At 55.0% G+C, this 17,846-nt stretch overlaps 7 protein-coding genes across 7 annotated transcripts; 3 read left to right on the top strand and 4 right to left on the bottom strand.

Moving 5' to 3' along the window:
• Window positions 1–740: 740 nt before the first annotated feature.
• On the bottom strand, window positions 741–1,425 carry ISF_01545 (exosome component 1; the record flags this gene model as incomplete). The annotated part of the gene is made up of 2 exons (XM_018845152.1): window positions 741–911; window positions 970–1,425. 2 exons carry the CDS (start codon window positions 1,423–1,425, stop codon window positions 741–743), a joined length of 627 nt encoding a protein of 208 aa, XP_018707918.1.
• A 1,843-nt stretch (window positions 1,426–3,268) lies between these two features.
• ISF_01544 (multidrug resistance-associated protein 5) lies at window positions 3,269–7,814 on the top strand (the record flags this gene model as incomplete). The annotated part of the gene is made up of 2 exons (XM_018845151.1): window positions 3,269–3,676; window positions 3,744–7,814. The coding sequence occupies 2 exons, from the start codon at window positions 3,269–3,271 to the stop codon at window positions 7,812–7,814; spliced, it is 4,479 nt and encodes a 1,492-aa protein (XP_018707917.1).
• Window positions 7,815–8,053: 239 nt separating this feature from the next.
• On the top strand, window positions 8,054–9,154 carry ISF_01543 (hypothetical protein; the record flags this gene model as incomplete). The annotated part of the gene is made up of 3 exons (XM_018845150.1): window positions 8,054–8,063; window positions 8,166–8,672; window positions 8,757–9,154. The coding sequence occupies 3 exons, from the start codon at window positions 8,054–8,056 to the stop codon at window positions 9,152–9,154; spliced, it is 915 nt and encodes a 304-aa protein (XP_018707916.1).
• A 469-nt stretch (window positions 9,155–9,623) lies between these two features.
• On the bottom strand, window positions 9,624–10,700 carry ISF_01542 (hypothetical protein; the record flags this gene model as incomplete). Its single annotated transcript, XM_018845149.1, has 1 exon — window positions 9,624–10,700. The coding sequence occupies one exon, from the start codon at window positions 10,698–10,700 to the stop codon at window positions 9,624–9,626; it is 1,077 nt and encodes a 358-aa protein (XP_018707915.1).
• A 1,725-nt stretch (window positions 10,701–12,425) lies between these two features.
• ISF_01541 (Mannose-binding lectin) lies at window positions 12,426–12,887 on the top strand (the record flags this gene model as incomplete). The annotated part of the gene is made up of 1 exon (XM_018845148.1): window positions 12,426–12,887. The coding sequence occupies one exon, from the start codon at window positions 12,426–12,428 to the stop codon at window positions 12,885–12,887; it is 462 nt and encodes a 153-aa protein (XP_018707914.1).
• A 1,105-nt stretch (window positions 12,888–13,992) lies between these two features.
• On the bottom strand, window positions 13,993–14,340 carry ISF_01540 (hypothetical protein; the record flags this gene model as incomplete). Its single annotated transcript, XM_018845147.1, has 1 exon — window positions 13,993–14,340. One exon carries the CDS (start codon window positions 14,338–14,340, stop codon window positions 13,993–13,995), a length of 348 nt encoding a protein of 115 aa, XP_018707913.1.
• An 811-nt stretch (window positions 14,341–15,151) lies between these two features.
• On the bottom strand, window positions 15,152–17,659 carry ISF_01539 (Homoaconitase; the record flags this gene model as incomplete). Its single annotated transcript, XM_018845146.1, has 4 exons — window positions 15,152–16,558; window positions 16,618–16,980; window positions 17,039–17,584; window positions 17,645–17,659. The coding sequence occupies 4 exons, from the start codon at window positions 17,657–17,659 to the stop codon at window positions 15,152–15,154; spliced, it is 2,331 nt and encodes a 776-aa protein (XP_018707912.1).
• Window positions 17,660–17,846: the final 187 nt, after the last annotated feature.

The raw sequence follows: 17,846 nt of genomic DNA, 5'->3' as shown, positions 1-17,846 counted from the left end.
CGTTGCTTTTTCCTCATAGCCGAGACAATGCAGTCATTGCATTGAAGCGCTTCTGGAATGCCAATCATGCCCCGCCATCGAAACGAAGTTCAGGGGCGTTCCGGCGCCGCGGGCCGCTAAAATTCTCATCACAGGGGCCTCTCCAGCGCTTTGTTCCCTGCAAATCACTCCCGTTCTGCCATCATGTTTATTAACCCCATGATGCCAAGCTTCACCTCAAACAACTATCCTGTTCACCTTGCAGTTACGATTAATATCAGGAATCATCGAAACATCTATTTTTATTTTACTAGATAGATTCTCCTTCCTGCCTCTCCCTCATATGGATGAACTTGCGTCACAGCCTGTCAGCAGATCTCCCTTGGAGCGCAATGGCGCGTGCCCCGGAAAACCTCACAGAGCGCAAGGCACGTGCACAACTCTGCGACACCATGAGTTCATGGCGGAATCGGCGCAACTGTCCAAGTCTGCCGAATTTTGGACTGTATTGGCCATGTCCCTTGTAAAGAGACTACCTCGCGGCCGAGTTGGTTCGTCCCTCAGCCAAGAGCTCGTCGAAGCTTGTCCAAGCTTCAATGGACAATTCTGTTCGTAAATGTCCTGTAGTCCAGTGTCGTGCTTAACTGCCCCGCTGGCAATTATATCCTGTCTTGGCAGTCGACGAACCGCGATTTTTCTGCTCGGCAACACGAGATGCTTATTTCTCTCCCTCCCTTGCAGAACAAAACCATATTGGCCTTTCAGCTCGGCTTGGCAACCTTGCGCAGCTCGCCTGCGCCTGTCTCAGGGTCCTGAAATTCCTTCCAGCTGACGGGAACCATGTCGTTGCCCGCCTCGCTGGTCGCCATGATGACGCCGAGCTCGTTCGATGCCGTCGACAGATAATAGTTGGCCTGGTCACCCAGCGAAATCTACACCCTTCGTTAGTATGACTTGTCCTGGCTCTGCCAACAATTGGCAGCCACGTACCACTTGGGCCCGGACGATATCACCAGGCTTGAAGGACTCGTGAATCTTAACCTTGTCCTTCTCCGTTGCGCGAACATCCTGCACGCGGATTACGCCCTGCCACTCCGTCTGCAACACGGTGTCGCTGACCTGCTGGATCACGACAATGGCCTGCTTGGGCATCAAGCGCACCACACGCGCTAGCACGATGTTGTTGACGTCGGGGAGGATCTCGCGCTTGCGGCCCTGTCGCGCGACTGTGATTGTAGACAGTTCTCCCGATACGGGCGCCGTGATTTTATTCAATCGCTTCGCGGGTCCAGGTGCCTTGGACGGAGGAGTGACTGTCACATTGCCCATCAGCGAGGCCACCACGTTGCCGTCGAAGATGTGTGTTCCGGCGCCGGGGGCATATTTCGACACGGGACCCAACACTCTGCCTGGGATCGCAAGGCTTGGAACATCCGCAGTAGCCATGGTGATAGTGTCGATTTGATTTTGCGGCTTTGAATTATGTCGTACGGTGGTGCTAGTTCGCCGGTCCGGACAAGCTTCTACGGAAAAAAGCTCTGCCAGCTGCCACGGCAAAAAAATAAAAAGCCCACCGCCTAAAATGGGGCATCCAGTGAACAGCACCAGTGAAGAACCTCCCCATACTTGCTTTTCACGGCTACAATAGCTTCCATTTATTAGTGCATCAGGATTCAACACCGATTAAAGACATTCGGTGGATCAAACCACACCTTCCGGCTCCTTCAGCCGACAGTTCGAGACATGGCAGAGTGCCTTGACTGCTTGTTAGTCACATTCCAGTCTACAGTATAAACTCCGACGCCGACGAGGCGACGGCAGACTCAAAACAAACAAACTACTCCGCAGGCTCTCGCACTAATAACGCAAGTTATTACACGTCAGTCCACCACCACGACCAGCCGAGAGATCTCTCCGTACAGACAACGGGAGTGTCAATCTCAAAATTGCTTGGCATCATCACCTAGCCAGCGTTCCCTATTGTCCCTATCGCCACAGTTTCACATCCCCGCAATGTTGCGACAGCATCAGTGATGGCAACTTAATTCATGAGCGAATTGTTTACTCAACACTGTCTCATTGTCAAACAAACAAGCAACCGTTCGCTGTGAATGGTGCAGCTTCCTCGGTTGTCGTAGAGCGGGTTCAGCTTGTACTCCGTACCAAGGCCCGGATCCTGTACCCTGCCGCTTCTCCCACACGCCAAGAGACCTTCATGCCTACAAATCCTAAGTTAGCTATTGTCTAGCGCCACAGACACCGCCGTTTACACGGAGCAAATCGAGTGGCTGCGAGACCGAAAGCGAGTTTACCAAACGTCCGAGATGTCGATTCTACTTGCGGAGTCTTGTTGGCCAGCGTTCCCGGGGTTTCTGTAGTCTGCTCGTTGGTCTGTTGAGATGCTACGATGACCGCCGGGTGTGATGGATCCGACAGTACGGAGTGAAGACTGCTCAGCTCACTGACAGACAATGCAAGGCGTCCCTCGATTGGTGGAGAGGACATCTCTCGTACGGTATCGGGAAATCAGCGATGCGGAGAACATGGACCCCAAGATGAGGCCGCAAGGGCCAGGGTACGGTACACATCTCACGGACTGTCGCACGGGGGGGGGAAGTGGCTTGCTCTTGATGACACTCACTGTTCCTCTTCGACTAGCTTGGCAAAAGCCCGCCTACCATACACAACCCGCCCGCATTCGACAGCAGAGCATCCTAGTGCCTGATTACCAACAGGTGTGGCCTCCTGTCCCATCTCAAGTACCAGAATTACTAATTGTATCTAAATCAGACCTGTCTCTATGGAGTGGATGCGTGGCGACCAATGCTGGTAAGTGGCGGGCGGACTTTGTGTTTAGACCCGGATTGTAAGCCCGGGTACCAGTTGCTGTTTCGGTCCCGGACCGGCATCTTTGTGATGCACTTGCCCAGTTAATTTATTTGGCTGGAGTTGCCATTTTCTCTTTACTCTGCCTTTTCTGTCGAGCCTTTATTTTCACGACAACACCGAAGCACGAGTGCGACTCCAACCAGCCCCTTCGACGGGTTCCTACTCAAAGCCTCGGCCCAGACGAAACCCGGTCCTTGTTGGTCTTTACACTAAACTTTGCCACAAGAAACAAGATCGCAGCTGCCACAGGAAAAAGGGAACAGCGCCTGCCACATGGAATAACGACCGGTCGACTCGCACACTCTCCCCACCCGCAAAGATCCCGTGTTTTGTCTCGTCCACTGGGTCGCAAGAATTAAAATCATTAGCGGTCTGAGACACCGTCGAGCTGCTAATCACAATGGCCGACGAACCGGAAAAGGAGCTCCAAACGCCCGACGCGCTCGCGGCTACTGTCGCGCAACAGGATGCGCCTTCGCATAACGTTGCCAAGACACAAGATATGCAGCCGAGCGATAAGAGCGACACTGCCGAGTCGCGCAGCGTTGGAAATGAAAAGTCGCACGACTCGTCCAACGACCACGAGACGAATGAGCTCAAGGTTACTGAAACCAACGCTACTGACGCGAGCGTTGGAACAACCGCCACCGGACTACCGCCGCAAGAGAACAAGACATGGAGACAAAAGCTCAATCCTCTCCGATGGGGAGGCATCCCGGAAATTCCCCATGAGCGCATCGTGTCCCGGGAGTATGGCGCGAGCATTTTCAGCAAGCTCTTCTTCAACTGGATGACGCCTCTAATGACTGTAGGTCTGCGCGATCTGCTAGAGGCAGAGGCAGCCGCAACGCAAAAGGTGCTAACCGTTTATGCAGACTGGATACAAGAGACAATTACATGAGCGCGATCTCTGGGCCGTGAACCCCGACCGAGGCGCCGAGGTCCTGACCAACAAGGTGAGAGCAGCGTTCAAGCGCAGGATTGCCAAGGGTTCCAAGCGCCCGCTCTTAATGGCCCTTTACGATAGCTTCACGTTTGAGTTTTGGCTTAGTGGATTCTGTGCCTTGATCTCTACCATGCTCCAAGTCATTGCGCCATTTACCCTCCGCTATCTCATTCAATTTGCCACTGAAGCATACTATGCCCATGTCCAACACACCGCCCCGCCGCACATTGGCGAGGGAGTCGGTCTTGCCGTTGGCATCACAATGATGCAATTCGTTGGCAGTCTCTGTATCAGTCATTTCATTTACCGTGGCATGATGCTGGGAGGTCAGAGTCGTGCCGTCCTCATCGGCATGATCTACGACAAGTCAATGGTCATTTCCGGTCGCGCCAAAGCCGGCACGTCCAAAGACGCCCTGTCACCCGAGGAGGGTGGTCCAGAGAAGCCAGATGCCGAAAAATCCGGCGATGGGAAGAAATCCAAAAAGGAGAGCAAGGCCAAGGGTGGCGCAATAGCAAATGAAGTTGGTTGGGCAAACGGTCGCATTGTCAACCTGATGAGTGTCGACACCTACCGCATTGACCAGGCTTGCGCTCTCGGCCACTTCATCTGGACGGCGCCTATCGCTTGTATTGTGACCCTCGTCCTGCTCCTTGTCAACTTGACCTATAGCGCTTTGGCCGGTTTTGGACTGCTTGTCCTTGGCGTGCCACTTCTCACAAAGGCCATTCAAAGCCTCTTCGCTCGTCGCAAGATGATCAACAAAATCACGGATAAGCGAGTGTCCCTGACTCAAGAAATCATCCAGTCGGTTCGATTTGTCAAATACTTTGGCTGGGAGACGGCCTTTTTGGAGCGCTTAGCCGAGATCCGCTCCAAGGAAATCTACGCCATCCAGATTCTGTTGGCTACCCGAAATGCCATCAACTCGGTCAGCATGGCCATGCCGGTTTTTGCCTCGATGCTCTCTTTCATCACCTATCGCCTGACCAACCATGGCCTTGCTCCCGCCCAAGTCTTTTCCTCACTGGCACTGTTCAACAGTCTTCGAATCCCACTCAACCTCTTGCCGCTTGTTCTTGGACAGGTCATCGACGCCATGTCATCCATTGGTCGAGTAGAAGAGTTCCTCCTCGAAGAGGAGCAGGAAGAAGATATCGTTATCAAGGCCGACGGCGAGCACGCTATTGAAATGAACAATGCATCCTTCACCTGGGAGCGCACCAAGAACAAGGAGACGGAGCTGCCCTCCGACCCTAAGGAGAAAAAGGCTGCTGCCGCTGCTGCTAAGGAGGCTAAGGCGCAGCTCAACTCCACAAAGCCTGCTGAAGAGGATGGGCCGAAAGAGGCTACCCATGGTGAGGAGAGAGAGCCGTTTAAGCTCCAGGATCTCAACTTTACCGCTGGGCGAAAGGAGCTTCTGGCTGTCATTGGTTCCGTCGGCTGTGGAAAGAGCTCTCTCCTTGCCTCCCTGGCCGGTGACATGCGCAAGACGGAGGGTGAAGTCGTATTTGGCGCTTCGAGGGCATTCTGTCCCCAGTATGCGTGGATTCAAAATACTTCTCTTCAAAACAACATCACCTTTGGGAAGCCGATGGAGAAGGCCTGGTACAAGGAAGTCATCGACGCATGCGCTTTGAGATCCGATCTTGACATGCTCCCGAATGGCGATCAGACCGAAATAGGTGAGCGTGGCATTACCATCTCTGGTGGTCAAAAGCAGCGTCTCAACATTGCCCGTGCTATTTACTTCAATGCCGACATCGTCTTGATGGATGATCCGCTGAGCGCCGTCGATGCCCATGTCGGTCGCCACATCTTTGACCATGCTATCCTCGGTCTTCTCAAGGACAAGTGCCGGATCTTGGCAACGCATCAGCTCTGGGTTCTGAACCGCTGCGATCGGATCATCTGGATGGACGGTGGTAAGATTCGGGCCATTGACACCTACGACAACCTCATGCGCGACGAGGAGGGCTTCCGAGCCTTGATGGAGACGAACACAGTCGAGAAAGAGGAGGAGGAACTCGAATTACAGAGCGAGGAGGTGTCTGAGGAGACTGAAGAGGTGACCAAGGTGGAGCGGGTAGAAACCTCGGCCGAGGACCGCGCCAAGAACAAGAAGAACAAGAAGCAGGCCATGCTCATGCAGCAAGAAGAGCGAGCGGAAAAGTCCGTCCCCTGGTCTGTTTACGCAGGATATGTCCGGGCTTCCGGCAGCATGTTCAACCTGCCATTCCTTGCTCTTGTTCTTATTCTGTCGCAAGGCGCCAACATTGTCACCAGCCTGTGGCTCTCTTGGTGGACCTCGGACAAGTTTGGCTACTCGGATGGCGTCTACATTGGCGTGTATGCTTCCCTCGGCGCCACTCAAGCCTTTCTCATGTTTGCCTTTTCCGTCTTGTTAACTGTCCTGGGCACGAATGCGAGCAAGAGCATGCTGCGAGATGCCGTGACACGCGTGCTGCGGGCTCCCATGTCTTTCTTCGACACGACTCCCCTGGGGCGCATCACGAATCGGTTCTCGCGCGATGTCGATGTCATGGACAACAACTTGACGGATGCCATTCGAATGTTCTTCTTCACGCTTGCCAACGTTACGGCCGTCTTCATCCTCACCATTGCCTACTACTACTACTTTGCTGCTGCGCTGGTGCCGCTCTACATTCTCTACATGATTGCAGGCACTTACTACCGCTCATCTGCTCGTGAGGTGAAGCGGTACGAATCCGTGCTTCGCTCCAGCATGTTTGCACGGTTTAGTGAGGGCCTGAGTGGTGTATCTTCCATCCGAGCCTATGGACTGCGTGAACGATTCATGAACGACTTGCGCAAATCCATTGACCAGATGAATGGGGCTTACTACCTCACGTTTTCCAATCAGCGGTGGCTTTCCGTACGACTGGATATGATTGGTAACCTCCTTGTCTTCGTCGTGGCCATTCTCGTCGTCACATCTCGCTTCACCGTCAGCCCCTCGACTGGTGGTCTGGTTCTCAGTTACATGCTGTCGATTGTGCAGATGCTGCAATTCTCTATCCGTCAACTTGCCGAGATGGAAAATGGTATGAACGCTGTCGAGCGTCTCCGCTACTACGGCCACGAACTGGAAGAGGAAGCCCCTCTTCATACCATCGACGTGCGTCCCAGCTGGCCGGAAAAGGGCGAGATCAAGTTTGAGAACGTGGAGATGCGGTACCGCCCCAACCTCCCTTTAGTTCTCAAGGGCCTCTCTATTCACGTTGAGGGTGGAGAGCGTATCGGCGTTGTGGGACGGACTGGTGCGGGCAAGTCGTCCATTATGAGCACGCTGTTCCGCCTCGTTGAAATTTCCAGCGGCAAGATCACCATCGACGGGCTCAACATTTCCACTATCGGACTCGGCGACCTTCGCAAACGTCTCGCCATCATCCCGCAGGACCCAACACTCTTCCAGGGCACGGTACGCTCCAACTTGGATCCGTTCCAGGAGCATGATGACCTCGCGCTATGGTCTGCCCTGCGGCAGGCCGATCTCGTCAGTGCGGACGCGACTCTGGAGGACCGGTCTGACCCATCGCGCATTCACCTAGACAGCATTGTCGAGGACGAGGGTCTCAACTTTTCGCTCGGGCAGAGGCAGCTCATGGCGCTCGCACGTGCGCTGGTACGCGGCGCGCAGATCATTGTATGCGACGAGGCGACGTCGAGTGTCGACATGGATACGGACGACAAGATCCAGCGGACCATGGCGACAGGCTTCCGCGGCAAGACGCTGCTGTGCATTGCGCACCGTCTGCGCACCATCATTGGCTACGACCGCATCTGCGTCATGGACGCTGGTCGCATCGCGGAGCTGGACACCCCCGCGAATTTGTACCGCAAGCCCGACGGCATCTTCCGCGGCATGTGTGATCGCAGCGGCATCAGTCTGGGGGATATCGAGACAGCGGCGCAGACCATGGCCGCCATTGACAGCAGCACCAGCGCAACTCCGCGCATCGCCGAATCGAGCGAGTAGGGGATGGATGAAGTCTCATTTTGGTTGTTGGGGAGAAAAAGTTGTTCGTATATAGATTTGTTTATTGGCCTTGAATTTGGGTTGACTGACAGTGGTGATATACATGGCGTTTTATGAGCATAAAGACCTCTTCGCTGCAGGCGAGCATATACATCTACAAAATTATTTGAATAAATAATAAATACCAGCATCTTCCTTTGAAAGTACTTTTTGCCTGCTAAATAATTCACGATTGTTTCATGACACATTGTTTTCCTCATTTCAGCTCGGAGATGAGATGCTCAGCCCAGGGCTAGTCACCGAGTTAGCTGCGCGGTCAGCCCTGTTTCGTCTGTGCTGACGAGAATTCAGCTTCAGTAATTCTCTTCATCCCCGCCGCCGCGCTCGCCGTCCACCGCCTCGCCATCCTCCCCGCCGGCCCGCCCCCGGCGCCAGGCGTGCCGCTCGTCGGCCTGCTCGTCCTCCACGCGCTGGGCGCGCCGCCTCGGCACCGAGTGGGAGGCCAAGAACGTGTCCCGCCGCCGTGGCGGCGGCGGGCAGACCCGGCTCGGCTTCCTCGCGCTACGTGCTGCCCCGGGTCGCGGCGTGCCATCTCCTCGTGGACGCAACTGATGATGGCGCCGCCGCCGGAGCTCGTCGCGGCGGACCAGCAGACGGCCTGGCGCCTGCGGACGCTGACCCCCCGAAGGACCTCGCGTTCCGCGCGGCCACCACCGCGCTCTTCTGGCTCGTCGCCTACTGCCTCATCTACGTCATCGTCCACGTGCCCGCCGCCCCTGTCCGTCGCCCTCGGCATGAGCCGGCCCGAGTTCTGGCCGCACCTGTTCGGGCCCTTGTCCGAGCTCTACACCATCCGCGGTTTCTGGGGGGGAGGGGGGAATTCCTCCTCTCCTCTTCTTCTCTCTTTCTTTTCCATCACTAACAAAAAACAAAAACACACAGCTCATTCTGGCATCAGCGCCTCCGCAGGACGCTCACCGCGTTCGCCGACGTCATCGCCGACGACGTACACCCGGCTGTTTCTCGTCTTCGCGATCAGCGGAGCGCTGCACCACCCGACAGACGTGGTGCAAGGCCTGCCGAGGGGGCTGACGGCGACGGTGGCCTTCTTCCTGATGCAGCCGGTCGGCATCGTGCTGGAGGACGCGGTGCAGGCGCTGACGCGGGGCTGGCCGCTGCCGCGGGCGGTCCGGAGCGTCGCCGGGTACGCGTGGGTGGTCTTCTTCCTCGTGTGCAAGACGCCGACGTGGACGTTCTCGGTGGCGAGGTTGGGCCAGACGCCCGATCTGCTGCCGATCCCGGTGGCGAGGCCGCTCGTGGCCATGCTCACGGGAGAGTGATTGCGCCCTTGTTCGCTAGAACTCTCCGTGATGCTCTTTGTTAGGCTACACATTAGACCGTGCTTTTACCGTCACCTTGTTCAAGCAATAGACTTAGCCTTGCAAGTTGTATCTATATTGCCCATCGGGTCGCTTCAATTATTAGCTGGGGGCCAAAACTTATCTGCCCCAACACCGTCCTCTGTGTAGTTATGGTACAGCCTGTTGCTTCCCCCAAAAGTACGAAGAGTCCAAAGCCAAGTAAATACTATGTAGCGTATCAGCTACTGAGAATGAATACGGGAAAATAAAAAAGAGAACAGTAAAACACTACGCAGGACTCTCTCCAAGAGAACAAAAAACAATAACCCAAACCGTTATTCAAAAAGAAACGCCTTTCTAAAAGGAATGTCGTGGTATATATGAGTGTATGAGACCCGTACTAGCCAACTCTTTACAACGCAGCTTTTGTCTGTCGTAGTAGTCATGCCTATCGACGGGAGCCTGGCATGCTTGGCGGGGGGAGGGCAGACGGGTCCTCGGCCAACAGATCTTCAAGATAGGCGCTCGGAGCTCTTTGGCCGGCTTGCAATGGCGCGGCAAGGTTTACCGACGAGGTACTAGCATCGTGGCGGGCGTGAAACATGGGAGACTCGGGCGGCGAGGCGTTGAGGTTATGGCGGGAGCCGTTGGCGTATCCACCGGGGGCAGGGCTGAGGTTGGACATGCTGATAGACTGGCCTTGCTGGTGCGCCGTGGCGGCAGACCCGGCAGCATAGAAGCCAGAGGGCAGATACGCGGAGCCGCGGTTGCCACCAGCGCCACTGGTAGCGGCAGTGGGTGAGAAGAAGAGGTTGGACTGGCTGGGATCAGAGGCAGGATCCGGGCCACGAGTTGAGCGTCGGTTCGTTCGGCGGGCGTTCTGGCCGATAGAGCGTGTGGATTCATGGTCGGTGTACTTGTAGAAAGGCGCAGGGGGCGCCGGGAAGGCGGAGTTGCCAGAGGAGGACTTCTTGATGTTGGCGGCATGCTGAGCTTTGGAGGCGCGCTCAACGGAGCGGTGCAGCAGGAGGCTGACAATGGCGCGCCAGATCAGGACAGCAAGGAAGAAGGCGCCAAGGATGGCGCCGACGGCGATGAAGACGGTGCCCTCGGGGGCGCTGGAAGACTGCATGAAGGGGGCATCCTTGGTATCGGGGACGGCCGGCGGGGGGTACGTCGGTATGGCTGCGATGTTGGTGAGGGTCGGGAGGCCGGTGAGGCCGCCGCTGTCTGTGTTGGTATCGGAGGACTTTGTCGCAGAGGCGCTCTTGGACGTCGGGGTCGGAGATGCGGATGAAGGCGACGATGACTTGGAGTCGGTCGAGCTGGCCGAGGCCTTTGAGTTGGAGGGCGAGGCAGAGGCGGACTTGGAGTCGGAAGCGGAAGCAGAAGCAGAAGCGGAAGCAGAAGCGGAATCACTTTTGCTGTCGCTGTCAGCGGCATGGACGGGCACGACAATGCCGTTAAAGAGGGCAAAGACCGTGAGCAGCGTGGCGCTGCCTGGGAGATGATTTGCGAGGCGCATGGTGGCGAGCCAGAGGGGAGGGCGACGAAAAGAAATTGAACGAGTGCGGGCGGATGACGTTGAGAGAGAGAAAGCAGACCGAAGCCGAGGGAAAGGGGCTTGGTGAAGAAATGACTCGGTGGTGGAAAACGAGAGGACTAGTAATATCGATGCGCTGTCTTGTTGTCTCGCCTGGTGCCCAAGATGAATTGACGTTGAAACAGGGATGATGAAGCAGGCTTGCTTGGGCGGCTGGGGCTGGGCTGATGTCGTCAGGGGGACTTGACTGCGTGGCTCTCTCTCTGTTTGCGTGGCGGGGGCAAGTCGTGGGCTTCCGATGAGCCAAGATGAAGAGAATGGCGCGAAATGAAGGAAATGGGGATAAAAAGGGAAAAGGAACACGTTCAGGCTGTCAAAAAGGACAGAAAACGGCTGAAGAGAGAAAAAATGCAAGGAAGAAAGTGCATTGATGAGGCTGGCCCTGCGTGTGTTTTCTTTTTCCGAACTACCTCTAATAAGGGAAGGCTCACAGGACGACAGACAGTACAAGCGCCTACATACTGCCTACCCGGGAGCTGAGCTCGTAACACAGATTCTAAAGAGTTAAGCCCCAGCAAGATGAGGTCTATATAGATGTCAAAATGTTGTAGAATTTCCAGGGAAAAAATTAGTTTCGAAATGCCATTTAACTTTTGCTTTTGAGTACCCTTCTCCGCTGAGTATTGCCTAACACACCGCATTCTCCAGAATGCTGGTGCCTCTCGTGTGAAGAACACAAGGGAGAAAAAGACACCGTGAAACAAAGTACGATGCAAGCCAAAGAAAAAGTAAATGGTCTACTGCAGCCATTAGTATGCTCAGATGCACACCTCGCTTTGGCGCTGAGCCGTCTATCACCATCCCATACCCCCACGCCGTTACATATGGCTGTCGAAATATCAGCACATGTTGAAATATACAAAATGTACATAACATACATAAGACACGGAAAACTACACCTGGGATCCCGTAAAAATCTATAGGCTCAACTCAATTCACCTTGCGCTATTTTGCGTCATATGACCGCGGCCATCCCTAGATTCTCAATCGGTGACCTACTTCGTCCTTACATGCCTTACTAGAAATGACATGCTTGGTGATGAGCTGATCGTTTGTAAGATATTTTTAGTGAAATCATCCCGAAAATATATGACACAGATTATCGAAGAGCTGAACCGTGACTTACAGGAATGACAAATGTTATTGAGAGGCACGCCGCGCTTCTCTTCAAACCATTGGCCGTGATAATGCGACAACGGCTGAATGGAAGCCGAGGCATCGCCACCATGCCAACTTCAGTATTGCTGACCACCCATAACATGGCCGTGGAATAACTGTCGACCTTTCAACTCGATAGCCTGGATAAATATTGTGCTGCGCCTCACGTCAAGTCTCCAGTCATAGAGACACCGGGCAGTTGATGGTGTGATGCGAGAATCCTCACTATAGCATGGCAGAGATAGTGCGCGGCACTTGCTCCAAACAACAAATCAACCACCGTCATGTGGAAGAGCTATTACTCTCCTGCACTTGAAGTAGGAGGGCAAGTGTGCAGAACGCCTCGAAGCAGCACTTATACAGCCCGCCAGGCGCCCTTGGGATCCATGGTCAGGGCTCTCTCCTTTTTTCTATTCAACTGCCAGATACAAAGTCAACCCCTACTACACCTACTCGCTTTTACCTCTACACTCTTCTACCAAAACCAACATGGCCGCCCCTCCACCCAAGGTCGGGAACCCCAATCAAGGCGGCACCACCACCGCCGAGGACGCCGACTTTGAGATCAGCGAAAACCTCAACGCCGTCAACACCGTCACCGTCTGGGTCGACAACGGAAGCGGCAGCTTCAGCAACACGAAGCTGATCAAGGCCATCAAGGTCAAGTACGGCGACGGCACCGAGCGCACCAAGGGCCACACCACGGGCACCACCTACTCCTTCACCTTTGACAACAACGAGAAGATGAAGACGATGAGCCTGTGGGCAGGGGCCCGCGTCGACCGCATCAAGTGGGAGACGCGCGGCGGCCGCACATTTGACCACGGCGGCACCGGCGGCAGCGAGTATACCCAGGACGTGGGCAACGGCATCCTGCTCGGTTTTACGGGCACCAAGGACGACAATGAGCTCGTCTCCCTCGGATCCATCTTCAAGGAAGCTTCAGACTAAAAAGGTAAGAAGCTCCTCCTTCATGAATGATATCAGTCACACTGTATAATGATACGTTTCTACTAGAACTGAAAACCAGCGAGTCGTGTTGTTCGGAGGCTGCTTGCCAATGCATCTCACTGCCGTCGTTGGCTCGCAAGTCTGTAGCCGAGTACAGTTTTACTTGTGCGTTTTTCACAGTCCAGGCGCAGGCAAGAAAGGAAAGACAGTCAGGGAATAACATAGGCATTGGTCTATCACTGCTAGCTACAATACAGTCCTTTCTCTAATCTCCGAATGAGTCACAGCTGCTCGAGCTTCTCGCCAGTGTAGTCTATAGCTCCGCAGGCGCACTTTCATGCCGGGGATGGGGTCCGCCAACTGCCTCATAGGCTTATCATCTGCGGTCCCTTCTCCATCCCCATGCCGGCTGCAAGGTAGGCCCTCCCCGCTGTCGCGGCGTACTTCTCCCGCCTGCACAAAACGCAGCCCGATAGAGGAGCGGCTGGCCGATCTCATGCACGCCTCCGCTCAGTAGTTGACGCGACCTCTCCGCTGAATGCTGATGCAAGCATCCCGGACAAGAGTTGCCGGGATACACTCCCAAGAGGCATTTAACCAGCAGTATGTCCCATCATATAAGTAGGTGGCGCTCTTTCCCCGAGGAGATGCACCCTTTTTTGATGGGCCGAGTTCCCCGCGACATGTCACAAAAGTGACGATGCCGAGTAGTTCGCAGCGTCCATGGCGCTCCATATGAGTCGTGGCTTCTTACCCACGCTGCGCTGCTGCCCATCTCTCGTATCCGTGGGCGATCACCCTGATGTCCGCTGTCCCCGGCGTCAGAATATGCTCTTTTGGTATGAGGGCGTCGTTTCAGCCTCTCTCAGCACTATCCCTTCCAGCTGGATAGACTCTGTCGCAAAATGTGAGAAGGCAGATGAAGGTGCGTTCTTGGCCGGAGGGCACCGGGACTGCTAAGAAAGAGGCACGGATAAAAATATGTAGACGAGAGTGTGCAGAAGGCGCGCCGGCTAGGCATCGATGTCAAGCTCTCGCAGCCTACGATTCCGTCCGGCCACCCATGTTTGCCTTGCCTGCCTGGCACGTCTTGCGAGGCATCCATCTAAAAGCTGCCCCAGTTCGGGTCTTTCCGCAGCTTGCGTACCGACGCGTACAACACTATCGCGTTGAAGAACAGCAGCGACACGGCTGAGAGCCCAATCGTGCGGCGAAGGACCCGACGCCGAGGGCGGCGCAAATGACGGTGGCGAGGAGCGAGGCGGAGAGTAGGATCCGCCAGACCATTCCGCAGCTCCGCGGCTCGCGGTGTTGGAGACTCCGCCGCGTCTTCGTCTTCTTCTTCTTGGTCTTCAACAGGCGGATGGTGGTTGGGTGTTGTCGCGTGTGCCTTGCTCCGCGCGTCCGCCGTGTTGGAAGGTCGGATGGCGCGGCGGCTGTGACTCACACGCATCGCGCTATTGTTCTGTCCTTGATGAGGCTGGTGGTGCAGTGTCGTTGGTGGTATTCGTTGGCGTTGGGTGTGCTGAGGAGCCCCTTGTCTTCTCCATTAATTCGTGGCCTGGAGGCGGCATCTCAAACTGGGTTGATGGCATCGTGAGCAAACGGCCTTGCAGGTTGAACAGCGGCAACGGTAACCGGACTGTTTTCTCCTGGGGAAGATAGATGAAAGAACATGATGACATGGTATTTATTTTACATCCGGGCGAAAGGTAAGTTGCGGACGGAGAAGGATAAAAGTAACGTTAGTCCGGGAAATACGCCAGAACGTCCGTCTATCGAATCTGCCTCAGCTCGGTCCTAGCAATGCCTATGTAGCATTTACGCCCGGAACTAGCTGCTGACCCACGTGGGAATCATACCCGCGGTTATTACGAGTGATGAACTAGCTGACTGATTTCTTTCTGTAGTTTTTATCAATAAAGCATAGATAAAGTAAGGCTGGCGCTGACAAGGCCGCTACGCTCTGTAGAGAAGACTCAGACAGCATATTGGGCTTGCCTCGGAGCAAGTCCGATTTCTAGCTTGTAAGTAAAAGCCTGTTTTTAATTGCCAAGGGCTTCGAAACACTTCGTACTACGTTTACCAAGATCTGCGTGCTGCAGTGGGTTGCCTCGGTGCAGATAAGCCATCACCTAGCCACAAAATAATTGCCTTAATACATTGCTTTTGTACTGTATATGCCAGACTCCTAGATCACTTTCTCTTCTCTTCCAAAGACCAAAACTCTCTCTAGACAGCCCCCCCTTCTAATCGTATATATCCTACGCCTCTGCCACCTGGGACATAATCCACTTCTCCAGGCCGCCCTTTGCGATAATCTCCTGCAGGTTCTCGGGGAACTCGCCCACCTTCTCCTCCCACTGCTCGCCGCCCTCGCCCTCCTGCACCTGCACGACGCTCCGGGCAACGTCCCACGTGAGGGTCCAGCCCGTGCGCCGCGTCGGAATCTTGTCGGCGAACGTGGCGCGCAGGCGCTCGACCAGGCGCGGCACCTCGAGCCCCAGCAGCCCGTTGTTTACGCTGTTGCGGGAAAAGATGCTGCCGAAGCTTCCCGACACTACGAGCGGGATCTGCTTTGCCAGCAGAGCTGTTGCTGCCTGCTCTCGCGAGCTGCCGCAGCCAAAGTTGAACCCCGACACAAGAATGTCGTTAGGCTTGGCAACGTCGCCAAACGTCGGGTCGTAGTTCTCCATGCATACCTTCGCCATGGTCTCCTTGGTGATGTCGTCCTGGTACGTGTATTTGCCGGCGTAGATGTTGTCTGTGTCTAGGTTGTCCATGTCGCAAAAGACAATCTCACCAGTAATCTTCTCCGGGAAGCCGGGGAGGATCTTGGTACCGCCGCCCTCCTCCTCCGCCTCGCCGCCGACGGAGGATTCGACGCGATCGATGAGAGATTCGAGCTGCTCGAGGACATTCCCAAGCTGGCTCTCCACCGTCTCCGGTGCTCCGGTGCCGTAGCCATGCTCAACGCCCTGGTAATTATCAGGGACTTGGAAGGACTGCGTCCCGGAAATCACGCCGCTCAGAGCGCTGGCAGCCACAACTTCTGGACTTGCTAGATAGGCTAACGCCTCGCGACTTCCCATGCGCCCCTTGAAGTTGCGGTTGGAGGCCGAGATGCCAACCTCTCCGGCTTCCAGAAGACCGGGTTCAAGGCCAATGCAAGGGCCGCAGCCTGAGGGGAGCTGGATCGCGCCGGCTTCAACCAATACTTGCCAGTCGCCTGCATCCTCTGCAGCCTCCTGCTCGCGGGCCGAAGCGGCCGCAATGTAGAACTTGACTCCATCCGCAATCTTAGGGATCTTCCCGCCATTCTCCTTGGCGGCGTCAATGAATACCTTGGCTGCGGCTGCAATGTCGGGGGCTCGACTGTTGGTGCATGATATAATGTACGCCCTGTCAACTTTGATCTTCTGCGGTGCAAGCTCATTGAGTGGAGTCGAGATTTTGACAGAGTTGGGACCTGAAACGTATGGCGAGACGGTGGAAAGGTTGATGTACAACTGTTTGGCATACTGGGCATCGGGGTCGGCCTTGATGGGGTTCGCAAAAAGTTCATCCACTTTCTCGTGCGTGATTCGGTCCTTTGTGGTTCGGTCAGGGAACATGGCCGCTTCCGTCGCCTTGTACCGCAGCCAACGCTCAAGAGTCTTGTCTACGGGGAACTGTTGCAGAACATCGTTAGCTGGTGTCTTTCGTACTGCAGCATTGACACAATACGGACCAGTCCTGTGAGCGCACCCCATTCCGTTGTCATGTTCGATATGCTGATTCTATCGCAAATCGGGATGCTGGCCATGGTCTCCTCGGATCCCGAGAACTCTACCGCATGATTGAGGACATCGCTTTGGAACAACCCACATAGCGCAACGATGACGTCCTTTCCGGCAACTCCAGGGGGGAGAACACCAGTCAGATTGACCTTGGCAACCGGAGGAACCTGGAACCAACTCTTGCCGGTTGCCCAGATGCCGGCGGCGTCTGTTCGCACCACAGAGAACCCTCCAGCACCAAGCGCTGAGTAACTTGTCGAGTGAGAATCCGAGCCTACGCATAGCTTGCCTGGCCAAACGTATAATTCCTCAATCTGTGCATGTGTTAGCGTTTGTTTTAGCCAAATCCTCTGGGTTGTGGTAGGCCTGTACCATAATTTGATGAGAGATGCCGTGCCCGGCACCGTAGAAGGCAACACCGTGCTTCTTCGCAAAGGCCTCAATCATCTCGTACTTTTTAAGATTGGCCTCAGATTTGTCCTGAATCGCATGATCTAGCGCGAACACCAACTGATCGGGGTTCTTGACCTCGGGTACATTCATGGAGTGGAACTTCTTGGCGCAGGCGAGTGTATTGTCGTGTGTCATTACTCTCCACGGTTGAATCTGAACGTAGTCACCGCTACGGACAGTCTTTCCTGGAGGCAACCCAACGGCGTGGTCCTGGATAATCTTTTCAGTCAGGGTCTGAGGCCCTCGCCGTTGCTCGCCTGAAGAAGCAGCCCATGAGGTTTCGGTAGAGGATTCACTGGCGAGGGTCGCGCGGTTCGCAGCTGTCGACCCAATCGTACGTAGTTGGCATTGTACGTGTCGAGAAACGGAGGTTGTGCAGGGGATGCGTTGGCTAGCAATTATCGTCCTCGCGATGGGCCGTCCGCCTCGGCTCAGCATGCGCGCCCATTGCGCGGAAGCAGCGACCTATGAACAACGTAATTAGCATGAAAAAGAAAACGTTGCTGTGAAGAGGCGGCGACGAACCGGTCTGTACGACATGATACGCAAGACTCTGTAGGTCACAATTAGAAAAGATTGAGAGTGAAGTTTTGAGAAGCTTTTCGAAAACCAGTTGACTCTAAAGTGTATTGCGCAAGCCGAAGACGGAGCCGAGTGGGGCCTGAAATTGGTAAATATCCAGCTCTGATTGGCCAAATCGGCCTTCGAGGCATGACTTGTAGATTAA

The sequence above is a fragment of the Cordyceps fumosorosea genome, assembly GCF_001636725.1.
Source record: "Cordyceps fumosorosea ARSEF 2679 chromosome Unknown scaffold_2, whole genome shotgun sequence".
NCBI classification, from domain to species: Eukaryota; Fungi; Ascomycota; class Sordariomycetes; order Hypocreales; family Cordycipitaceae; genus Cordyceps; species Cordyceps fumosorosea.
This window is presented reverse-complemented; position numbering and strand designations above follow the sequence as displayed.